At 40.3% G+C, this 26,439-nt stretch overlaps 1 protein-coding gene across 1 annotated transcript in view; it reads left to right on the top strand.

Moving 5' to 3' along the window:
- Positions 1–370: 370 nt before the first annotated feature.
- The window catches only part of LOC139583775 (coagulation factor XIII A chain-like), a 31,888-nt gene continuing 5,819 nt past the window's right edge, over positions 371–26,439 (top strand). Inside the window, exons 1-8 of the mRNA XM_071415223.1 lie at positions 371–545; positions 3,569–3,751; positions 6,856–7,104; positions 14,365–14,477; positions 14,631–14,738; positions 15,510–15,681; positions 22,301–22,448; positions 22,777–22,886. Of these exons, the coding sequence (XP_071271324.1) occupies positions 392–545; positions 3,569–3,751; positions 6,856–7,104; positions 14,365–14,477; positions 14,631–14,738; positions 15,510–15,681; positions 22,301–22,448; positions 22,777–22,886 (1,237 nt within the window). The 5' untranslated portion in view covers positions 371–391. The remainder of the gene's footprint in view (positions 546–3,568; positions 3,752–6,855; positions 7,105–14,364; positions 14,478–14,630; positions 14,739–15,509; positions 15,682–22,300; positions 22,449–22,776; positions 22,887–26,439) is intronic.

The following is a 26,439-nucleotide window of genomic DNA, read 5'->3' as shown; positions in this document are numbered from 1 at the left end:
TAATATACCAATCTAAAACATTTTGACTGACATGGGTTAATTGATGCACTACCAAGTTTTGAAATTGCACCTTGTGAATTCTGCTATTCTAACTCTCAACAGTAAAATTCCTGTGAGTAAGCACTTCACTGTTAGTCTACACCTGTCGTTTACGAAGCAGGGGATGAATAAAATTAGATTTGATTTGTAGTTGAGAACTCGACTGAGTTCCGATTTGTTAATTTCGAAAACATTTTCCAGGTCCTGGGTGCGGCCCCGGTTGCAATATGTTGTGCAATTATAGATACAAGCATTTTCTGCTTGTAAATACAGTACATATCTCCTTGACGACTTTTTAAAATCTTTTTTTGATCTACAGAACAGCGAAAACTGTTGACCCCTGCTTTACAACATGTCTTCCTCTGCACGTTGTTTCGGGACCAACTTCCTTGGGCGCCTGGAAAGCCCCATCTGTAGCTCCAACGCTGAGCAAGATGACCACAGTCTTCCAAAATTTGATAACTTTGGGGAGGATGTGGCAATTCCCCATGGCCCCTCCAGTGACGGTACAAGATAAATAGAATAAGTGTTGGAAGTATGTGTTTGTGTGTGCGTGCGTGTGTGCGAGTGTACGAGAGAGAAAAAGAGAGAGAACTAGTTCATTCTCTAAAATCAGTAAGTAATTCATCATTCACCAAAAAATGTGCATCACCATTTCTTACCCCAGTCCTTGGCCGTCTATCATAAATGAGATCAACACACATAACACAGCAAATTCTTCAGTGTTAAAAATAGAGTAATTAACACTAAGAGTGTTAAATCAACACTGATACCAGAGTCTGTGGACCCATATAGACACCGAAAAGTGTTAAATTAAGAAACTGCTTAGTGTATAGTCTTATTCAAATATTTCCCAGAGTGCCTTGCCTTCCGAGTAAACTGTAGAGTTACCATCCATGACTGCATTTTTTATTTGTTTTATTTAACCTTTATTTAACTAGGCAAGTCAGTTAAGAACAAATTCTTATTTACAATGACACCCTATCCCCACCCAACCCTAACCTGGACGACGCTGGGACAATTGTGCGCCGCCCTATGGGACTCCCAATCATGGCCAGTTGTGATTCAGCCTGGAATCAAACCAAGGTCTGTAGTGATACCTCTAGCACTGATATGCAGCACCACTCAGGAGGCAGATAGATGGTTGTTGCATTCATCCACCAAGTGAGATCCTAAGCAAATATTTTACGATTAATATATATATATATATATATAAGATTATACGATTATGTATTTCAAAAGGCTTTATTTTGAGGGCCTAGTTTTGTCCTAATACAGGGGCCTGAAACTCATAACCATGCACGTCATTATAATATTTCCCAGCATGCTCTATTGCAGGTAGACTTTTTTAATTGTTTGTTTCAGTATCTATGTTTATGCATGATTGATTGATTAATTCATTAATCTTATGCTACTGAAATATAAATTACAAACATTTTCTAAAGTAATACAATATGTTACTTGGATTTATTGCACCCATTACTGAAATGGTTGTTCCAATTTAGTTGGTTTAGTTAGTCTTGTAAATGTATCTTGACAATTCTTCAAGTCATTCTGAATACTAGTTGCAGATGATACAAATTTGAAGAGTTGGTTAATCACGCACTGTCTGAATTCCAATAGGAATTACACATAACCTTGTAAATTAGCATAATGTGATTTTCATGTCTGATTTGGCCTGTAAACTAGTGATGTTATGTTTGATACTGGCGCTCTGGAGCATGCGTCGAAATTGCAAAACAGTTACCTTAGAAGCAGTTTGCCGATGCCTGTATCATTTTTAAAAATGTGATCAATGACGTCTGGAACTTTGTTTTGTCGAACAACTACCTGACATGGCTACAGTGAGCAGGTGCTACGGTGCCACTAGCCTACACCGTGTTGATGAAAGCATCTAGTAATGAACGTATTTTCGACACAATTGCCTGGAAAGCCTCAATGCTTCAAGAAGCTTTGTTTCCCCATCACAAAAAATTATTGATGACTTCCCAAACTCAGTGCTAGGGAGCCCAAGGAGTGCACGTTTAGTTTTTTGCCTTAGCACTACACAGCTGATTCAAACAATGAATGTATCATCATCATCATGCTTTGATTATTTGAATCATGTGTGGTGCTGAGGCAAAAACCAAAACGTGCACCCCTTGGGGTCCTGGGGACCGAGTTTGGGAAAACGCTGCCATAGCGTTTGCGCAAGGTAGTCCTTTTGTCTTCTACTGAAACTAATACCAAACCAATCAGGTGGTTGTTCGACAAATCAAAGCTTTGGACATAATTGATCACATGCTTCTGATAAAGTGACAGAGGCACTGGCATACTGCTTCGAAGCAAACTGCTTAGCGATTTTGACACATGCCTCTGAGCTTCGGTATCAAATGTAACATCAATAGCTGTATTATGGTAAAACTAAGCCCTCAAAATAAGGCCTTATGAAGAACATATGGTATTGTGTTACATAATAAATGAAACAATTACAAATTCACTTTGGATCTCACTTACAAAAAAAGGTGCAAAGTAGAACCATACAGGGTTCTTCGATTTGTCCCCAAAGGGTGATCCTTTTTGGTGCTGAACTGAATATGTTGTAAAGGGTTCTATCTAGAACCCTCTATGTAGGGTTCTTCAAAGAACCCCCGTAGGAACCCCTCGTAGATGGTTCTACCTTGAACCCTCAATGAAGGGTTCTACCAATAACCATTTTATCACGCAAAGATTCTTCCTAAAACCGTCTTCCTCAATCACCTAAACTGGAACAACCATCTCAGTAACGGGTGAAATACATCCAATTACTAACAGATTGGATTAGTTTAGAGAACTGTATGTAATTTATTTTTGTGTAGCATAAAATGTATCAACCAATGAATGTGTATGCAAAAACACATTATAGTAAAACAAACAATTTTGAAAATATTCCTGCAAAAAAGCATGCTGGTTAATATCATATATGGTTTTATGTAGAATCCTTCTGGCCTTCCAAAGAACAATCAAAGAACCCTTCCTTCCAAAAACTGTCCTTAGGATGTTAAAGGGTCTTGGTAAACCCTGTCCCTCCACAAATAACTCTTTTGGAACCCTTTCTTCTAAATGTAGGACATAAATTGGATGAATGCAACAATCATGTCTCTGTCACTAACAAATACAGTCATGGGTGGTACATCTACAATTTACTTGAAAAGCAAGGCACTTTGGGAAATGTTTGAATAAGGCTTTACACTAAGCAGTGTATTTATTTAACACTGTTCTGGTGTCTATAGGTCCACAGACTCAACTGTTTCAGTTTTGATTGAACACTCAGTGTTCATTTCTTATTTTTGTATCACTGGAGAATTTGCTGTATAGGCCCACAGGTTTGAGTTATGTTCGGCCGAGGTGGTCAGCAGAAATCCTTGTTCCCATTTTGACTTCACACTCAGACCTGACATCCTGAAAAGCACCCTTTTTACCCAAAACGTTTTTTTTACCCCAAATATTTTAGGTTTGTTACCTTGTTATTTAAACATCATTATTTAGCTTGTGATCTCCTTATTTGCAGCCACCCTGGAATGTGTGAGAGTGGACATGATGCAAAATGAGAACAAGAGAGACCACCACTGTCACTTGTACGAAGGCAAAAACAACATTCTCATCGTCCGCAGAGCCCAAGAGTTTCAGATGACCCTCCAGTTCAACCAGCCCGTAAATCCCAGTGACAAATTCCAGGTTGAGTTTTACATTGGTAAGACGTTTGTTCACATTTCCACCAATGTAGTGTACATTCCTTTCTGCTGGTTAAAAATGAAATGACATGCATTGCTTGACTTCAATGACGGTGATGTATGAATTACAGTATTCAACAATTGGTAATAGTTTTAATGGGAGGTGTTGGTGTGTTAGAGGTGAAGTTGCATCTCAATAGTAAAATTCTTCCTCTCCTAGTCTTCTCTCTGTCATCTGTGTTTAGCCTCTGTAGCCAATCAGAAACTCTAATTAATAAAAGTGCCAAGTTGAAAGAAAAACAGATTATTGACATATTCCCATCTAAACATCTGTAACATCTGTTGATAGTAACCTTGGGGTGCCTCCCGATTCTCCAAACTTCTCCTCAAGTGTGCACTTGCACACTTCCAGTCATGGATTTAGGGAGTTTCCACTATTGTTGAATCCATGACAGAGTGTGCAAGTGCACACTTCGGAAGAAGGGTGTAGAATAGGGACGTGTCCAGGGTCTCTTTCACACATTATACTGAATGCTTCCATCATACTCACAGGGGAATTGATAAAAAGATTTGCCGCTTGATTCAATCCATATTGCGGAAGTTCAGCGGTATAGCGTGATTGAAATGTAATGGTAATTTCCAATTGAGATGGCAGCGTTTACTGTGAATGCAGTCTACACAAACGCAGGAACATTGCCTTTAAATTTAAATCGTATTATACCACGGAACTTCTGCGATACGGATTGTATCAAGCCCTAGGTCCTTTTGTGTCAGCTACAAAACTGCAATATGTCAACTAAGTACAAATAAAATAGGAACGACAGCAAAACGACTGCTTAAGAAGTATGACACCATTTTTTATCTTCAAACGACTTATGCCATGAAAAGGCTTTCATGCTCAATATATTTTTATCTCCCCGAATGTGGTGTTGTCCTCTTACATCTGCTGTGAAATTCTTAGTTTACTGTGTTCAAAAGGTTTTGAGAATAGGGCATAAAAAAGCACAATATTACACAAAATATCCTTTAGCCTACATTTATTGGATTTGAGAGAGTGGTTGCGTGGTAATTGTGAGGCACTTCTAAAATAATGGTGTCACGACTTCTGCCGAAGTCGGTTCCTCTCCTTGTTCGGGCGGTGCTCGGCGGTCGACGTCACCGGTCTTCTAGCCAATGAACAATTCCCGACAAGGACATGGGGGAAACAGAGGGAACATATACAATATGTAATTAGGGAATTGAAACCAGGTGAGTGTGACAATCAGACAAAACAAATGGAACATGAAAAATGGATCGGCGATGGCTAGAAGACCGGTAACGTCGACCGCCGAACACCGCCCGAACAAGGAGAGGAACCGACTTCGGGAGAAGTCGTGACAAATGGTGCAAATGGACATGCATCATCCTTGTTGAAATTATGAAAGTGTTAGGAAGATACAGTATGTGAATTGAAATATGTGCAGCTACAGCAGCGTACCCTAGTCCCTAGTAATCCATCTGCAGTTATTGGTTGCAGTTGTGTAAAGTAACTAAGTATAAAATACTTTGAAGTACTACTTAAGTACTTTTTTGTGAGTAGCTGTTCTTTACTATTTATATTTTTGACAACTTTTTACTTTTACTCCACTACATTCCTAAAGAAAATAAGTACTTTTTACTCCATATATTTTCCCTGGCAGCCAAAATTACTTGTTACATTTCGAATGCTCAGGCAGGACAGAAATACAGTCAATTTCACACACCTATCAATGTAACTTGTTGTCATCCCTACTGCCTCTGAAGGACTGACTAAAAACAAATACTGTATTTGTAAATGATGCGTGAGAGTTGGAGGTGTAACGTTCGTCGTCTGAAGAAGGATCGGACCAAAGCGCAGCGTGGTAAGTGTTCATGATTATTTATTTAAACTGAACATTGAGACAAAATAACAAAATGGAACAACACAAAACAGTTCTGTCTGGTGCAGACACAAAACAGAAAACAACTACCCACAAAGCATTGGTAGGGAAAAGCTACCTAAGTATGGTTCCCAATCAGAGACAACGATAGTCAGCTGTCCCTGATTGAGAACCATACCCGGCCAGTCACGTTCTGACCTTAGTTCTTTTGTATTTTCTTTGTTTAAGTATGGTCAGGGTGTGAGTTGGGTGGGTTATCTATGTTTTGTGTTTCTATGTTGGGTTTTTCGTTTTAGCCTGATTTGGTTCTCAATCAGAGGCAGGTGTTAGTCATTGTCTCTGATTGGGAACCATATTTAGGTAGCCTGTTTTCTGTTGTGTTTTGTGGGTGGTTGTCTTCCGTGTCTGTATGTTCCACACGGAACTGTTTCGGTTTTTATATATATTCATCATATATTCAAATATTCATCATGAACACTTACCACGCTGCGCTTTGGTCCTCCGATCCTTGTTACTCTTCATCCTCAGAGGAGGAGTATAAAATAATTTTTTATTCTCAAAACATAGGGAAAAAAACATAGAATGCCCACCCAAATCACACCCTGACCAAACCAAAATAGAGACATAAAAAGCTCTCTACGGTCAGGGCGTGACAGGAGGTGTGCCCCTGGTTGTCCATAAATAAAAAAAAACAAGAAAATCCTACCTTCTAGTTTGTTTAATGTAAGGAATTTGATGTAAAGCATTTACTTTTACCCAAGTATGACAATTGAGTACTTTTTTGACTACTGATGGTTTGTTGCATTCCAGGTCACCTTTATTGCAGTCGCTCTGCACAGACTACCACGAACAGTATCTTCTGTAATGTTGTGATATTGAGCAGACCTCGACTTGTGTTGGTTGATGTGTTGTTAACTCAACAGTTTTTTTGTTAGCACTTTATTTTACAGTACAGAAAATTACCAGGTATTTATTAAATAAATGTCATGGTAACACAATAATTACACAGTAATAACTTATGATTTACTTGCTTTGTTTCTTTACGGCTCATTAAAACAATAACTACTTGGTACCATTTGTTACCAACTGAGGTTAATTCTTTGAAGAATGTACCAGAAAGTATCGATTGTTACCACATAACGTCATATTAAATACTAAGAGTACAGTGGAAACATGAGTGTCTACATGTGTTGACGTTTCCCCTGTCATGTCACCTTCTCCCTCAGGTATCAATACCAACGTGTTGAATGGCACAAAGATCATCATCTCCTTTAACGGCTCACAAACTGGGAATTGGACCGGCCGCATGCTACAGCAACAAGGGGATGAGTGCGTGGTGGGCATCACCCCTTCTGCGAACGCCATCATCGGAAAGTACTACACAACTGTGGCGGTCATCAGTTACAATGGAGTTTCAAGGACACAAAAGGACTCTGGAACAGACTTCTACCTCCTGTTCAACGCCTGGGCGTCCAGTGAGTGGAATCTTTGTGGATTTTTGTTTGTCCTCTGAGGACCGCTTAAGATAAGATAAAACATTTGCATTATACACCCCTTATGGGGAAAAACTAATGATTTCACACGTGGAAAATTATATGAATTCACATGTGACATTCAATGTTAAATCATGTGAAATTGTTATTTTGGAACACATAAAGTGATGATATTTCACATGAAATTTCACATGTGGATTTTTACGTGATCCCATAACCTTTCACATGTGGATTCAAATTTTCACGTTAATATTTTACATGAGATTTCACAGGTGATGCCTCTCCAAACAAAAATGTGACGTTAGGATAAATACACAAACTGTGTTTTTAACATACAATGTAAATAATTGACACTTTCACATGATTACATTGTGTATGTTTATACAGTAATTATTATTCAACATGTCCTCACCTGGGATATGAACTCGCAACCTCTTAGTTGAAGGTATTCCAATATTCCTGCTACGCCACCACGTCTGTGTCAATGGCTGATTTAACCTGTATTCCAACAATTTGGATTTAGGTAAATTAAATCTCAGTTTTGTTAAAAATACACTCAAGAAAAAACATATTTACAATAATAATATGCCCCACCAACATAAGACAACTATACAGAAAAGCAACTCACATCATCAATGATCAGAGAATATTCAGATGGAACTCATGTGCAGAGATGTATTATAGGTATTGAAAGTGTAGAGGAACGATATAGTACAGACTTTGCAGCGCAGCAGATTGATCAGCGTACCCCAAATCCATTGGTTGTGAGTTGAAATCCCAGGTGGGGTCATATTGAAAAGTCAGTACTAAGTGATCATGTCAAATGGAATCATATTATCCTTGATTAGTGTAAAAATTATTTATTTTATCTGAACATCGTACCACTTACTTTGAAACCCCCATATCGTTTCGTCCCCCTATTTTTTTTTTTACGTGTGAAATCACATTTTTCACGTGAGGAAAATAAAAAAATGTCACATGTTGAGTAAAAAAAAAGAGACACCATATGTAAAAAAAAGAGACACCATATGTGAAACTGAAAATGAAAACACTGCACCACGTTAACGTGAACTCAAGGTGGTGCAGTGTTTTCATTTTCAGTTTGTGATTTCACACGTTTAAAATAAATAAGGGAACGAAGGCAATGAGGGGCTGTGCCGGGTGGAGATTATAACAGAACATGGCCAAGATGTTCAAATGTTCATAAATGACCAGCATGGTCAAATAATATTAATCACAGTAGTTGTTGAGGGTGCAACAAGTCAGCACCTCAGGAGTAAATGTCAGTTGGCTTTTCATAACCGATCATTGAGAGTATCTCTACCGCTCCTGCTGTCTCTAGAGAATTGAAAACAGCAGGTCTGGGACAGGTAGCACATCCGGTGAACAGGTCATGGTTCCATAGCCGCAGGCAGAACAGTTGAAACTGGAGCAGCAGCACGGCCAGGTGGACTGGGGACAGCAAAGAGTCATCATGCCAGGTAGTCCTGAGGCATGGTCCTAGGGCTCAGGTCCCCCGAGAGAGAGAAAGAAAGAGAGAATTAGAGAGAGCATACTTAAATTCACACAGGACACCGGATAAGACAGGAGAAGTACTCCAGATATAACAGACTGACCCTAGCCCCCCGACACATAAACTACTCCAGCATAAATACTGGAGGCTGAGACAGGAAGGGTCAGGAGACACTGTGGCCCCATCTGATGATACCCCCGGACAGGGCCAAAGAGGCAGGATATAACCCCACTCACTTTGCCAAAGCACAGCCCCCACACCACTAGAGGGATATGTTCAACCACCAACTTACCATCCTGAGACAAGGCAGAGTATAGCCGACAAAGATCTCCGCCACGGCACAACCCAAGGGGGGGTGCCAACCCAGACAGGAAGATCACGTCAGTGACTCAACCCACTCAAGTGACGCACCACTCCTAGGGACGACATGAAAGAGCACCAGTAAGCCAGTGACTCAGCCCCTGTAATAGGGTTAGAGGCAGAGAATCCCAGTGGAGAGATCGGAACCGGCCAGGCAGAGACAGCAAGGGCGGTTCGTTGCTCCAGAGCCTTTCCGTTCACCTTCACACTCCTGGGCCAGACTACACTCAATCATATGACCTACTGAAGAGATGAGTCTTCAGTAAAGACTCAAAGGTTGAGACCGAGTCTGCGTCTCTCACATGGGTAGGCAGACAATTCCATAAAAATGGAGCTCTATAGGAGAAAGCCCTGCCTCCAGCTGTTTGCTTTGAAATTCTAGTGACAATTAGGAGGCCTGCGTCTTGTGACCGTAGCGTACGTGTAGGTATGTACGGCATTACCAAATCGTAAAGATAGGTAGGAGCAAGCCCATGTAATGCTTTGTAAGTTAGCAGTAAAACCTTGAAATCAGCCCTTGCCTTAACAGGAAGCCAGTGTAGGGAGGCTAGCACTGGAGTAATATGATAATTTTTTTTGGTTCTAGCCAGGACTCTAGCAGCCGTATTTAGCACTAACTGAAGTTTATTTAGTGCTTTTTCCGGGTAGCCGGAAAGTAGAGCATTGCAGTAGTCTAACCTAGAAGTAACAAAAGCATGGATTAATTTTTCTGCATCATTTCTGGACAAAGTTTCTGATTTTTGCAATGTTACGTAGATGGAAAAAAATCTGTCCTTGAAACAGTCTTGATATGTTCGTCAAAAGAGAGATCAGGGTCCAGAGTAACGCCGAGGTCCTTCACAGTTTTATTTGAGACGACTGTACAACCATCAAGATTAATTGTCAGATTCAACAGAAGATCTTTTTGTTTCTTGGGACCTAGAACAAGCATCTCTGTTTTGTCTGAATTTAAAAGTAGAAAGTTTTCAGCCATCCACTTCCTTATGTCTGAAACACAGGCTTCTAGCGAGGGCAATTTTGGGGCTTCACCATGTTTCATTGAAATGTACAGCTGTGTGTCAACCGCATAGCAGTGAAAGTTAACATTATGTTTTCGAATGACATCCCCAAGAGGTAAAATATATAGTGAAAACAATAGTGGTCCTAAAACGGAACCTTGAGGAACACCGACATTTACAGTTGATTTGTCAGAGGACAAACCATTCACAGAGACAAACTGATATCTTTCCGACAGATAAGATCTAAACCACAAGAGGAACTTGTCCGTGTAGACCAATTTGGGTTTCCAATCTCTCCAAAAGAATGTGGTGATCGATGGTATCAAAAGCAGCACTAAGGTCTAGGAGCACGAGAACAGATAAAGAGCCTTGGTCTGACGCCATTAAAAGGTCATTTACCACCTTCACAAATGCAGTCTCAGTGCTATGATGGGGTCTAAAACCAGACTCAAGCATTTCGTATACATTGTTTGTCTTCAGGAAGGCAGTGAGTTGCTGCGCAACAGCTTTTTCAAAAGAATTTGAGAGGAATGGAAGATTCGATATAGGCCGATAGTTTTTTATATTTTCTGGGTCAAGGTTTGGCTTTTTCAAGAGAGGCTTAATTACTGCCACTTTTAGTGAGTTTGGTACACATTCGGTGGATAGAGAGCCGTTGATTATGTTCAACATAGGAGGGCCAAGCACAGGCAGCAGCTCTTTCAGTAGTTTAGTTGGAATAAGGTCCAGTATGCAGCTTGAAGGTTTAGAGGCCGTGATTATTTTCATCATTGTGTCAAGAGATTTAGTACTAAAACACTTGAGTGTCTCTCTTGATCCTAGGTCCTGGCAGAATTGTGCAGACTCAGGACAACTGAGCTTTGGAGGAATACGCAGATTTAAAGAGGAGTCCGTAATTTGCTTTCTAATGATCATGATATTTTCCTCAAAGAAGTTCATGAATTTATTACTGCTGAAGTGAAAGCCATCATCTCTTGGGGAATGCTGCTTTTTAGTTAGCTTTGCGACAGTATCAAAAATACATTTCAGATTGTTCTTATTTTCCTCAATTAAGTTGGAAAAATAGGATTATCGAGCAGCAGTGAGGGCTCTTCGATACTGCATGGTACTGTCTTTCCAAGCTAGTCGGAAGACTTCCAGTTTGGTGTGGCGCCATTTCCGTTCCAATTTTCTGGAAGCTTGCTTCAGAGCTTGGGTATTTTCTGTATACCAGGGAGCTAGTTTCTTATGACAAATGTTTTTTGTTTTTAGGGGTGCAACTGCATCTACGGTATTGCGCAAGGTTAAATTGAGTTACTCAGTTAGGTGGTTAACTGATTTTTGTCCTCTGACGTCCTTGGGTAGGCAGAGGGAGTCTGGAAGGGCATCAAGGAATCTTTGAGTTGTCTGAGAATTTATAGCATGACTTTTGATGCTCCTTGGTTGGGGTCTGAGCAGATTATTTGTTGCGATTGCAGACATAATAAAATGGTGGTCTGATAGTCCAGGATTATGAGGAAAAACATTAAGATCCACAACATTTATTCCATGGGACAAAACTAGGTCCAGAGTATGACTGTGACAGTGAGTAGGTCCAGAGACATGTTGGACAAAACCCACTGAGTCGATGATGGCTCCGAAAGCCTTTTGGAGTGGGTCTGTGGACTTTTCCATGTGAATATTAAAATCACCAAAAAAAGAATATTATCTGCTATGACTACAAGGTCCGATAGGAATTCAGGGAACTCAATGAGAAACACTGTATATGGCCCAGGAGGCCTGTAAACAGTAGCTATAAAAAGTGATTGAATAGATTTCATGACTAGAAGCTCAAAAGACGAAAACGTCTGTTTTTTTTTTTGTAAATTGAAATTTGATATCGTAAATGTAAGCAACACCTCCGCCTTTGCGGGATGCATGGGGGATATGGTCACTAGTGTAACCAGGAGGTGAGGCCTCATTTAACACAGTAAATTCATCAGGCTTAAGCCATGTTTCAGTCAGGCCAATCACATCAAGATTATGATCAGTGATTAGTTCATTGACTATAACTGCCTTTGAAGTGAGGGATCTAACTTTAAGTAGCCCTATTTTGAGATGTAGAGGTATCACGATCTCTTTCAATAATGGCAGGAATGGAGGAGGTCTTTATTCTAGAGAGATTGCTAAGACGAACACCGCCATGTTTAGTTTTGCCCAACCTAGGTCGAGGCACAGACACAGTCTCAATGGGGATAGCTGAGCTGACTACACTGACTGTGCTAGTGGCAGCCTGCACCCTATTTCATTGTGGAGATAGAGGAGTTAGAGCCCTGTCTATGTTGGTAGATAAGATGAGAGCACCCCTCCAGCTAGGATGGAGTCCGTCACTCCTCAACAGGCCAGGCTTGGTCCTGTTTGTGGGTGAGTCCCAGGAAGAGGGCCAATTATCTACAAATTCTATCTTTTGGGAGGGGCAGAAAACAGTTTTCAACCAGCGATTGAGTTGTGAGACTCTGCTGTAGAGCTCATCACTCCCCCTATCTGGGAGGGGGCCAGAGACAATTACTCGATGCCGACACATCTTTCAAGCTGATTTACAGGCTGAAGCTATGTTACGCTTGGTAACCTCTGACTGTTTCATCCTGACATCGTTGGTGCCGACGTGGATAACAATATCTCTAAACTCGCCAGTTTTAGCTTTAGCCAGCACCATCTTCAGATTAGCCTTAACGTCGGTAGCCCTGCCCCCTGGTAAACAGTATATGATCGCTGGATGATTCGTTTTAATTCTAATACTGCGGGTAATGGAGTCGCCAATGACTAGGGTTTTCAATTTGTCAGAGCTAATGGTGGGAGCCTTCGGCGTCTCAGACCCCGTAACGGGAGGAGTAGAGACCAGAGAAGGCTTGGCCTCTGACTCCTACTCGCTGCTTAATGGGGAGAACCGGTTGAAAGTTTCTGTCGGCTGAATGAGCAACATCTGTTGAGCATTCCTACAGCATTTCCCTCCAGAAGCATTGAGAAAGTTGTCCGGCTGCGGGGACCGTGCGAGGGGATTTATACTAACGTTACTATCTGTACTTACTGTACTTCATCCTTTCCTACACGGAAATTGCCTAACGATTGCGTCTGAAGCTGGGCTTGCAGCACAGCTATCTTCGCCGTAAGGCGATCGTTCTCCTGTATATTATGAGCACAGCGACTACAAATAGAAGGCATCATGTTAATGTTACTACTTAGCTTCGGCTGTTGGAAGTCCTGACGAACCATGTCCAGATAAAGCTTCCGGAGTGAAAAAGTTGAATGAAAAAAATTTGAGCGAGGGAAAAAATGTAAATAAAAACGGTAATTAAAAAGTAAAAACCGTAAAGTTGTCAGGTAGCAATGTAAGGTTGGCAACAAAACGCACAGCAACACGTAAACAAGTCTGCAAGTTGTGACCACATGTTGCTTTTACATTTGGCCACAAGTTATCACATTAACTTCACCTAAGATCACATGCATTCACATGAGAAACACATGTTATCAAGTGTAATTCATGTTGGTTTTTCTCTAAGGGACATTATTAAAATGAACACTGACTAAATAGGTGTCAGACCGCTATGGGACCGCTCAGTAACATCCCAGGGAATTCGCTGCCCCAATGCATGTGTCATTTTTAACATGCTTTAACACGCCGTTTGGAGGATTCGTTGAGTGGAACATCAGCTATATGAAAGCTAAGACTTGGACACAAGTATTGAATGATGAACATCAATTCTCATCCTAACATTTGTCCCCCTCCCACTAAGAAATGTTGTTGTTTCATAAATTGACAAAATACACTAAACTTGTTTAGGAACAAAACATTTGGGAAACAATTAAATGTTTAATTCGTTGACTCATGATACCAAAAAAATCTGACAGTGATGAGATACTGTAGCCTGCATGAAAAGCATGTTTTGATTCCCAAAAGAAAAACATGGAGTTACTTTTTTTCCTTTTCTTTTTGTTAAAGCTCCACAGGGCTGGAGCAGGCCTGGCTAGCATGCATGCTACCTAGCGCGGTCATGTCACTTAAGTCCAGCGATAACAGAAAACAGGTTCCACAGACGTTAAAAACGCTCAAAAACACAGCTGCCACCAATGTAATGCGCCGTTAGGAGCGTTCAGATAGTGGAACATCAGCTGTGTGAACGCAAAGACTTGGACACCAGACGGCGCTCAATAGGACGTGACCTCCTTCCAGGACATGCGACCACCGTCTCAATTAGTTCACGTGACACAAATGAATTTATAGATACAGGTCAGGCATTAGTAATCAATGAAGAACATCCAATTCTCATCCTTACAATTCTTACAAGTCACATCTAAAGTAACAGATGACCAGATTCTGGTAATGAGGCTGCAATTTATTTCTGATTTCTTTAGATGATGAAGTGTACATGCCCAATGAGGAAGAGAGGCAGGAGTATGTGATGAATGAAAATGGCTGCATGTACCAGGAGGAATCAGGTGTGGGAAGGCAATGGTATTATGGTCAGGTACAGTAAAAGGCTACACACACATGCCACATGCACACACACACACACACACAGATCAAATACCTTAATATCCTCTATACTTTACACACACATGTACAGTTGTGTTATTATTGCTCATTTTTTGAGGCTGGAGGCTGTAATTCTCTCTTGTAGTTTGCGGAAGGGATTCTTGATGTCTGTATCAAAATCTTGGATGACTCACACATGCCGCTAGTAAACAGAGGCGATGCTGTCAAAGTCTGCAGGATAGGCTCTGCAATGGTGAGTGATATTTGCAGATAACTTAAGCACACTACACAAATTCCAAAATGAGCCCTAGTATAAGCACTAAGAAGAGCCGAGTGCTTTTCACAACCACAAGACATACCAAGCGTTTAACCTGAACTTCCGTCTACATCCACAGAATGTGATTTGCAGTAGATACTATACATATTGTCACGCCTGCTTCCGCTCCCCCTCCCTGGCGCTCGAAGGCGCCAGGCTCCCCAGCATTACACACTCCTGCCACCATCATTACGCACACCTGCCTCCCCCTGTCACGCGCATCAGTGATTATTGGACTCACCTGGACTCAATCACCTGTGTCATTATCTCCCCTATATCTGTCTGTTCCCCGCGTCAGGATTAATGTTTGTTGGCCTTTGCATACCGGGTTCTGACGCTGTCTCTGTCCTGTTTGATTTCTGTTCCTTATTAAATGTTCAACTCCCCGTACCTGCTTCTAATCTCCAGCGTCGGTCCTTACACATATACAGTACATCTTGAATGAGATATTGCCTCACTAGATTATTTTTATATAATATTTCAGGAAAAAGTGTCAAAAGAGTGTATATTTGTGTCTACATTCAACTGGTAAAAGTTGATTGTGATATGAATAAAGGGAAACAATTAATTAATTAAACACTTTCCTTTTGCATGCTTTTATTAACTTACTCTGAACATTTAATTTCAAACTAACCTATCCTTATGCCTGGTGCACTAATCTCTTTGCGTTTTTTTGTTTATATATTTTTCCATTCTTTGTGGAACCAGATGAACTCCCAGGATGACCGCGGGGTCTTGGTGGGCAACTGGAGTGATGACTACTCCCGTGGCACTGCACCAACCTTCTGGATTGGCAGTGACCAGATCCTGCTCCAATACGCCAACAAAGGGCCCGTCAGCTACGCACAGTGCTGGGTCTATGCCGGGACATTCAACACCTGTGAGTGCCTGATCAAATTCCCTTTTCATTTTCAAATTCAGTCAACCGCTTTATGCCCACCTCACAACATAGGTCATGTGTCTTCCACATCACCTGTGATTTGCACTGAGGGATTGATGGTCAATAAAAAACAGGCCCATCCAGTTATAAACTGCAGTTTTCATCTGAGAAAGGTTGCCTTTTTCATTGACATTTTTCAGCTTTAATATTGCAGATGGATGGATTGTCTGCATTGTTTCCAATCTCCAATATATGTCTTTTAAATAATATTTTCCTTTATTATTTTCCCGTAACCCTACCACCCCTCCCCTAATTGGAGTAAACTAATGGACAACAACACTTAGACTTCTACTTCCAGCTTGTACATACTATGTACATTTTACAGATAACAGTATATTTTAAAATAGTTATTTTTTGTTTGTTTTTAATCCCATCCTTCAGAAACCCTCAAACCATCCCATCTATTTCTGAAGACCGTCCAGTTTTGATTTCTATTTGCCAAATATTTTTCAACTGTGCTGTGATGTTTCACAAAAGTTCTGAACCTTTCTATTCTCGTAGTTTCTACAGATTGTAAATTAAAGAGAAACATTTTTGCTAAGAGTATTATTCTATTATTGATGGATTGACTATGGCTTTTTAAATCACCCAGCAGTTATATTTACAGAGTTTGCAATAATTCTTCAGCCATTCCTGAACCTGCGGCCAAAAACAAGGTTAACATGAAGAGTACCAAAACAAATTGCCTAATTATTCTGTCTCTTTGCAGCAAAATCTGCAGATCTGGGATGGTTGTATCCCCCATATATACAGTATAACATTCTATTGGTTGCAAGAATTTTGTATAGTAATTTAAATTGAAAAACTCAAAGTTTAGAATCCAGCATCGTTTTGTGTATCAGTTCATAAACCATGTGCCATGGAATCGGTACATCAAAAATCTCTTTTCAACTATTTTGCGATCTATATGGCACAGCTCCAAATGAAATTGATATACTTTTTTATTTATCACAATTTTCTTGAACCAATTCAGGTCTTTAAAGGAGGGCCGACAGACAAGTTCCTTACTTTCCCCCCCTTCCAATTGCCTCATCCATTTTTGCGGCAATGCTGCAATTCGTTTATTTTTTAGAAGAGCAGGCATTTCCATATATTTTTGTTCGCTGCATGTGTGACATAACTCCACCAGTCCTATTTAGGATATTATTTACAAAGATTATACCGTTTCTAAACCATTTTTCAATTCTTTTAAAAACCAATTTGCATATTTGAGTTTAACCATAATATTTGTACTTTCTTTTCTGGTGGATTAAACTGAAATTGCAACCAACATTCTATGACTTGTTTTAAAAATAGCGATATTTTGGAGATTATTTCATTTTCAAATAACTGAAAGTGAGAGTTTGTAATCTGAATAAAGGGGAAAATGCCATTCTTGAACACGGGGAGAGACATTCTTACTAATCTGCCAGAGAACCAGTAATTTTTTAAGTATACTGTAAATTTTGTATGACTGAAGCCTTTAGTGAGAGGTCTAAAGCTTTAATATTGAATCATTTCTGCCCTCTGAATTCTTATTCATTATAAACTCAGCAATAAAAGAAGCGTCCCTTTTTCAAAGATAATTCAAATAATAATTGAAATAACTTCACAGGTCTTCATTGTAAAAGGTTTAAACACCGTTTCCCATGTTTGTTTATTGAACCATAGACAATTAATGAACATGCACCTGTGGAACTGTCATTAAGCCACTAACAGCGTACAGACGGTAGGCAATTAAGGTCACAGTTATGAAAACTTAGGACACTAAAGAGGCCTTTCTACTGACTCTGAAAAACACCAAAGGAAAGATGCCCAGGGTCCCTGCTCATCTGCATGAACGTGCCTTAGGCATGCTGCAAGGAGGCAAGACTACTGCAGATGTGGTTGGGGCAATAAATTGCAATGTCCGTACTGTGAGATGCCTAAGACAGCGCTACAGAGAGACAGGACGGACAACTGATCATCCTCGCAGTGGCAGACCATGTGTAACAACACCTGCACATGATCGGTACATCCAAACATCACACCTGCGGGACAGGTACAGAATGGCAACAACAACTGCCCGAGTTACACCAGGAACACACAGTCCCTCCATCAGTGCTCAGACTGTCCGCAAAAGGCTGAGAGAGGCTGGACTGAGGGCTTGTAGGCCTGTTGTAAGGCAGGTCCTCACAAGACATCACCGGCAACACGTCGCCTATGGGCACAAACCCACCGTCGCTGGACCAGACAGGACTGGCAAAAAGTGCTCTTCACTGACGAGTCACGGTTTTGTCTCACCAGGGGTGATGGTCGGATTCGCGTTTATCGTCGAAGGAATGAGCATTACACCGAGACCTGTACTCTGGAGCGGGATTTATTTGGAGGTGGAGGGTCCGTCATGGTCTGGGGCGGTGTGTCACAGCATCATCGGACTGAGCTTGTTGTCATTGCAGGCAATCTCAACACTGTGCGTTACAGGGAAGACATCCTCCTCCCTCATGTGGTACCCTTCCTGCAGGCTAATCCTGACATGACCCTCCAGCATGACAATGCCACCAGCCATACTGCCCGTTCTGTGTGTGATTTCCTGCAAGACAGGAATGTCAGTGTTCTGCCATGGCCAGCGAAGAGCACGGATCTCAATCCTATTGAGCACATCTGGGACCTATTGGATTGGAGGGTGAAGGCTAAGGCCATTCCCCCCAGAAATGTCCGGGATCTTGCAGGTGCACATACATTGTTTGTCTTCAGGAAGGCAGTGAGTTGCTGTGCAACAGCTTTTTCTAAAATTTTTGAGAGGAATGGAAGATTCGATATAGGCCGATAGTTTTTTATATTTTCTGGGTCAAGGTTTGGCTTTTTCAAGAGAGGCTTTATTACTGCCACTTTTAGTGAGTTTGGTACACATCCTCTGGATAGAGAGCCGTTTATTATGTTCAACATAGGAGGGCCAAGCACAGGAAGCAGCTCTTTCAGTAGTTTAGTTGGAATAGGGTCCAGTATGCAGGTTTGGTATGTCCAATGTATCATTCATGTAAAAAATCTGTCTGATTAGGATGAATAATATTCAACAATAAAAAAAATATTCTGTGCGCTACGCATTTTGCTAGTATTTTTCATCACAAAACTGAAGTGTAAGGGGCCTCCAATTTTTTTATGGACTGGATCTTTATATATTTACCACTTGGGTTCTGCCTCAGTAATAATGTAATCAGACCTTCTTGTTGAGTATCTGATAATCTACCAGTTTAATAGGAGTTTTTAAAACATGCTAATAAACGGTCCTCTGAGTACGGTACATCAAAAGAAGGTAAAGGTTTTATAAAGGTTTTAATTGCATCAAGAAGTTCCTCCTCTGTAATTTGGCCTTCTCATGAGTCTTTCTGTACAGCTGTTAATTTTACATTATTAATAGAAAAAAAATGTTGGTTAGTGGAGATGGAGGAGACTGAAACGAAAATGTATGATTAAAGTACTTTGCCTCCTCTTTCAAAATATTCTTTAGTGAATCATGGGTGACTGTTATTTGTAACAAGTTTCAGTAAATTATTTTTGGTAGCATTTCTATGTTGAAGATAAGAAATGATTTGGTGCATTTTTCCCTCATATTCCATCCAGTTTGCTTTACTTTTTATAATATATTACACTTGATCTTTCTTGAATAAGTTCCTCCATTTCTTTTTGTTTTTCCTCGAACATATTCTGTGCCTCTATGGGAAACTTTTTATTGCTATTTATCTGTCCCTCTATTTCATTATTTTGACCTAAATTGCTTTTGTTTTAAAGATGAGTAATTGAATTGCATGGCCTCTAAAGGCACATAGATGAATAAAACAGAAAGGCTATTTTCTCCAAGATTTGAGGGATGCGCACATGCTGCTCCTCTTTGTTGAGCGCTTAACAAAGAAACAGATACTTCTAGTTGCTTAATTTAGTTATTCATGCAACTTTAGTTGTGATACAAATGTTCGGCTATATGTTTTGATTTGTAATACATTGTAAGGCTGCATGATGCACCTCTAATGATGATTTGAAAAAAGTTGCATCAAAGGCATGCTTAGTTTTGAGAGGGTTGTACACACTTCATCAATGGAACTCTTTTGGTTTAATTAATTTATTGCCACCGGAGCCCACTGGTGTAACTGCTAAACTGCTTTCTGACTGTACACTGTACTGCATGATTGTAGCGGGTTTACTAATGCGTTAGTTCTATTAGGTCCAGTTGACTATTATGACATGACAACTACAGTATGTAGGCTGTGTATAGCGGTTAGCGGTCGTGATATGGTTTGGCTTGGAAAGGTTTTTTCGCCTGTTCAGACAGCTGTTGTGTTGTGCACTGGTGTCCACAATGGAAGGGAAAAGGTGAGAGGAGGAGAGCGTGTAGATAGTTACGAGAAGGAATTATATACAGTTGAAGTCGGAAGTTTACATACACCTTTGCCAAATACATTTAAACACCGTTTTTCACAATTCCTGAAATTTAATCCTAGTAAATATTCATTGTCTTAGGTCAGTTAGGATCACCACTTTATTTTAAGAATGTGAAATGTCAGAATAATAGAGAGAATGATTTAATATCAGCTTTTATTTCTTTCCATCACATTTCAGGTGGGTCAGAAGTTTACAGACACTTGATTAGTATTTGGTAGCATTGCCTTTAAATTATTTAACTTGGGTCAAATGTTTTGGGTAGCCTTCCACATGCTTCCCACAATAAGTTGGGTGAATTTTGGCCCATTCCTCTTGACAGAGCTGGTGTAACTGAGTCAGGTTTGTAGGCCTCCTTGCTCGCACACGCTTTTTCAGTTCTGCCCTCATATTTTCTATAGGATTGAGGTCAGGGCTTTGTGATGGCCAATCCAATACCTTGACTTTGTTGTTCTTAAGCCATTTTGCCACAACTTTGGAAGTATGCTTGGGGTCATTGTCCATTTGGAAGACCCATTTGTGACCAAGCTTTAACTTCCTGACTGATGTCTTGATATGTTGCTTCAATATATCCACATAATTTTCCTCCCTCATGATGCCATCTATTTTGTGAAGTGCACCAGTCCCTCCTGCAGCAAAGCAGCCCCACAACATGATGCTGCCACCCCTGTGCTTCAAGGTTGGGATGATGTTCATCGGCTTGCAAGCCTCCCCCTTTTTCCTCCAAACATAAATATGGTCATTATGGCCAAACAGTACTATTTTTGTTTCATCAGATCAGAGAACATTTCTCCAAAAAGTACGATCTTTGTCCCCATGTGCAGTTGCAAACCGTAGTCTGGCTTTTATGGCGGTTTTGGAGCAGTGGCTTCTTCCTTGCTAAACGGCCTTTCAGGTTATGTCGATATAGGACTCGTTTTACTGTGGATATAGACACTTTTGTACCTGTTTCCTCCAGCATCTTCACAGGGTCCTTTGCTGTTGTTCTGGGATTTATTTGCACTTTTCGCACCAAAGTACGTTCATCTCTAGGTGACAGAACGCGTCTCCTTCCTGAGCGGTATGACAGCTGCGTGGTCCCATGGTGTTTATACCTGCGTACTATTGTTTGTACAGATGAACGTGGTACGTTTGGAAATCAGGCATTTGGAAATTGCTCCCAAGGATGAACCAGACTTGTGGAGGTCTACAATTGTTTTTCTGAGGTCTTGGCTGATTTCTTTTGATTTTCCCATGATGTCAAGCAAAGAGGCACTGAGTTTGAAGGTAGGCCTTGAAATACATCCACAGGTACACCTCCAATTGACTCAAATGATGTCAATTAGCCTATCAGAAGCTTCTAAAGCCATGACATCATTTTCAGGAATTTTCCAAGCTGTTGAAAGGCACAACCAACTTAGTGTATGTACACTTCTGACCCACTGGAATTGTGATACAGTGAATTATAAGTGAAATAATCTGTCTGTAAACAGATTGTTGGAAAAATGACTTGTGTCGTGCACAAAGTAGATGTCCTAACCGACTTGCCAAAACTATAGTTTGTTAACAAGACATTTGTGGAGTGGTTGAAAACGAGTTTTAATGACTCCCACCTAAGTGTATGTAAACTTCCGACATCAACTGTAAACAACAAGTAAAGTGATCATGCTGTTTTTATGTGGCTGCTATGAAAGTGAACTGTTTGCGTGTGATAAGAGGTGTATTCATTCCGGCGATTCTGTTAAAACATTTCTTAAACTGAAGGAAACGGAACAAAATGGGGAAAAACATATTACACCCTAGATCAGCTAGATGCTGAGTGTGCAAGGCGGTATTGAATGTGTCACAGTCTGTCACCTTGATTACTCAAAATTCTCCCGACCTGTGCACCTACATTGCAAACTTTCATTCATAGACTAGGTTGTAGGAACCTCATGATGGGTACAGGGAACATGTTTGTATCATGTAGTAGCCTAAACCTACCGCTGTTACATTGAGCTGGGTGAACAGAATATGAATGAGAGTCATCCAGTATGCTGTAATAGAAATAAGGCCATGCTCATCAAAAAAAAATCATCCTAGTTAGTTAAACATTTATTAATGTTAACAATTGCATGTTAATTAATATATGCTTATTTTGAAGTGTTGCCTAGCCTCTTTAATGGTGTTCCCTCCCCTGCCCCAGTCCTGCGGTGTCTGGGCATCCCTGCCAGGGTGATCACCAACTTCAGCTCCGCCCACGACAACACAGGGAACATAATCACAGATCTCGTCTTCAACTCAGTGGGAAATGTACTTGAACTGAACGAGCGCCTTACCAGAGACTCAATCTGGTAGTTATATATCTGCTTCTCCATTTGTACTGAATGAAAATGAAATCCCAGAACGTAGTTTTCTATAATTCTATCTTTCACTGTATGTACTGTAAAAACAGTTTAGTCATAGCATGGTTGGGGGTGAAATGGACTAGATGTCCCTGTTATCTTTAAATCATTGGTTCGTGCTCCAAGAAGAAAATGTTTGTGCAGGATCCCAGACAGTGTATCTGAGTGGTGAAGGATGCCAGATAGTGTACCTGAGTGGTGCAGGATGCCAGATAGTGTTCCTGGTGAGTGCAGGATGCCAGATAGTGTTTGTGAAAGGTGTGCATTGTCTCCACAGGAACTACCACTGCTGGAACGAGGCTTACTTGTCCAGACTTGACCTCCCTGCACACCAGAACTTAGGTGGCTGGCAGGTGGTGGATTCCACCCCCCAGGAAACCAGTGATGGTAAGAGAGAAATTAGGATAATGGGAGAGACCTAATTTTCACTTCAGTTTACACATTTTGTATGCTTAGAATGGGATTCAAAATTGCATAATCAAATTAATGAAAACACAGCCATTTAAGATACATTGTGTTCCATGATAATTTGCATCCTTGATAACCGCTGGGCGAAATAAATACAAATACTGAGCTATATTATATGCAAAAACATTACATTATTTTATACTAATACAATTGCTCAGCAGAAGAGATTTTGTTTAACAAGTAATACAAAACAATCTAAAAAAGATAGGGGTCAAAATGATTGGCATCCCTGTTTTCAATATTCCAGCACCCTCCCATTGCGAGGATAACGCCACTGAGCCTTTTTCTTCAATGTTTTATGAGATTGGAGAACAAACACATTGGGAGTGATCTTAGACCACCATTCCGCGATAAAGAATCTCTCCAGATCCTTGATATCTTTCGTCTGCCCTCTTCAAATCAAACCACAGGTTGATTTTGTTCTCAATTAACCATCTGTTTGTGGATTTTGATTAGTGCTTGGGATTATTGTCTTGCTGGAAGATCCACTTGCAGCCAAGTGTCAGCCTCATGGCAGAAGCAACCAGGTTTTAGGATAAAATATCCTGGTACTTGGTAAAGTCCATGATGACATTAACCTTTAAGGCCCCAGGACCAGTGGAAGCAAAATAGTCCCCAAAACATTAAAATCCACCACCTCATTTTACCGTAGGTATGAGGTACTTTTATGCATATGCTTCTGTTTTTCAACACCAAGCCCACCACTGGTGTGCGTGGCCAAAGAGCTTCATTTTCATGTCATCTGACCACAGCGCTGTTTCCAACCATGTGCCAATGCCATTTATTAAACTCTAGGTGGTGCTACTGTTTGGTCAGATGACATGAAAATAGAGCTCGTTTTTTCTCTTTCTCTGAGCAATTGTATTAGTATAATATATATATATATATTTTTTTTTTATATAGTAGCTCAGTATTTGCATTAGATTAATTTATTTTATTCAGTATTTTTTGCTTATCTTTATTAAGGCTGCCAATAATTATGGACCCCACTGTATATTTTTTCATCTGAAATTAATGGTCTTGGGCCCTTTCTGTTCTCATACTTTTAAAACATTTACTTAAGAATGTGTTTTGTTGCAAAACAAGATCTCCAACACACTTGTTTCATACCAAAACACACTATATCCAGAGCCATGTGTTTAGAGAGTTGGGACATTGAGGTTTCTGCATTATGATGCCTTCACATAACACTCAAATATTCTATGGCAGCCATGTTAGCTCCCAAATGAGCATTATGTAATAGTCCCAGTTCTTGTTTGTCTCTAATGATTTTTAATCTTAAAAGATGAAACACATTTTGTACGTCTTCACCATATCTGTGATTATTTCAACAGATGTTATTATTTCCTAAAGTTATGAAGTATACGGCTTTAGATTTTGAAAGATTGCACAGAAACAGTGGATAACTGTTTTATCCCTCTGAATCCAACAATGTAGTTGAAATGATAGTGATATCAAATGTTTTGGGGAAACATGTTGGTTTGTTATTGAGAACACCGGACAAAATAGTAGAGTGCAGGCCTACATAATGGCATTTATATTCAAGAAAGTGTCTGAATGTAGCTGTTGACACAGGCTATAGACTTGAAAAAAAACTGAAGCAGAAACAAAAACCGGGAAACCAGTTACCAGTCTAATAGTATTGAAATTGACAGCATCGCTAGTCCTTTGCCCATGCTTTGACCAGGGGCCCATTCTGGTAGTTGACGACAAGGCAGGCAAAGGTGTAGAGGTGGTTGATGCTTCCAGTGATGGTGAGAGGGATGACAGTGTCAAACAGCTTGTGCTCCTTCTCTCTGCAAATCAGCTGCTACACAGGGACCATCAGCCGAGATGTATTGCGTCTCCCTGACTTCTGCTGCTGGCGCCTGTGCTCTCTTTCAGAGGAAAGCTGGTCTGTAGACCTTACGCCCTGTCGCCCTTACGCCCTGTCGTCCACATGGAAACCTTTGTCCACCATTGTGACCATCGCTGGTTTCAGCAGAGAAACGATGTCAGACTGCTTCAGGATCTCCTTCTCACTGACAGAGCCTCCATATAGGGCTGAAACAAAGAAATGTGTTAAGAAAGTTGCCCAATGTTGTCACGATGCAGCTCACAGTCCGCTGGTGGATGTTGAATCTGTGGGCCAGATCCCTCTGCTTCAGACTCAGTGAAAGATGAGTCATGAAATGGAAAAACTTGTCTGTGGGCTGCAGGAATTGTGACTGATGGAAAAAAGGGATTAAGATGCATTACTATGCAAAATTATAACTAAAATTATCAGCCCTACAGATTGCAGATAAATATGGAATTACAGCATCACCTCTGTTTGCTAGAGACATTTGTGAGTCATCAGTGTCCAAAAAAGGAGTCTCTGTCAAAGGTTTTGGGTTATCCAGCAGGACAATGACCCAAAACACACATCAGAAAGCACCCATGAATGGTTCAAGAAGAAAAGCTGGACTATTTGGAGGTGGCCAGTGTTGAGTCCAGATCTGAATCCCATCAAAAATCTATGGCGAGAACTGAAAACAGCAGTTGGTGGAAGGCATCCCTAAAATATTGTAGAATTGGAGCAGTTTGCAGCAGTTTTAGGGATCCAATAAAAGGTGCAGCAAGCTAATTGATGTCCACAGGAAGCATTTGTTGGCAGTTATCTGGCCAAACCCTCTGCAACCAGGTATTAGCTCTTGGGTGATATTCATTTTGTCCATGTCATTTCACCAAATAGTTTTTTCAATTTAACTTTACTTAATACCCATCCCGGATCCGGGAGCATCCTCATCAAAAAAGCTGACTAGCATAGCCTAGCCTAGCCTAACGGGACAGGGATATCATATAATATAATTTTCATGAAATCACAAGTCCAATACAGCAAATGAAAGATAAACATCTTGTTAATCCAGCCATCATTTCCGATTTTTAAAATGTTTTACAGCGAAAACACAATATGTATTTATATTAACTAACCACAATAGCCAAAGACTCAACCGCATATTTTCACCATGTTTCTACCGCATAGGTAGCTATCACAAAACCGACCAAATAGAGATATAATTAGTCACTAACCAAGAAACAACTTCATCAGATGACAGTCTTATAACATGTTATACAATACATTTATGTTTTGTTCGAAAAATGTGCATATTTGAGGTATAAATCCTTGTTTTACATTGCAGCTACCATCACAAATAGCACCGAAGCAGACAGAATAATTACAGAGAGCAACGTGAAATACTTAAATACTCATCATAAAACATTTATGAAAAATACATGGTGTACAGCAAATGAAAGATAAACATCTTGTGAATCCAGCCAATATTTCCGATTTTTAAAGTGTTTTACAGCGAAAACACAATATAGAATTATATTAGCTTACCACAATAGCCAAACACACAAACGCATTTCTTCACCGCAAGGATAGCTTTCGCAAAAACCAGCAAAATATATAAAATTAATCACTAACCTTGAACAACTTCATCAGAGGACA

The sequence above is a fragment of the Salvelinus alpinus genome, chromosome 8, assembly GCF_045679555.1.
Source record: "Salvelinus alpinus chromosome 8, SLU_Salpinus.1, whole genome shotgun sequence".
Classification (NCBI taxonomy): Eukaryota; Metazoa; Chordata; class Actinopteri; order Salmoniformes; family Salmonidae; genus Salvelinus; species Salvelinus alpinus.
Note: the sequence above shows the minus strand (reverse complement) of the source record. Positions and strands in the feature narration are given on the sequence as shown.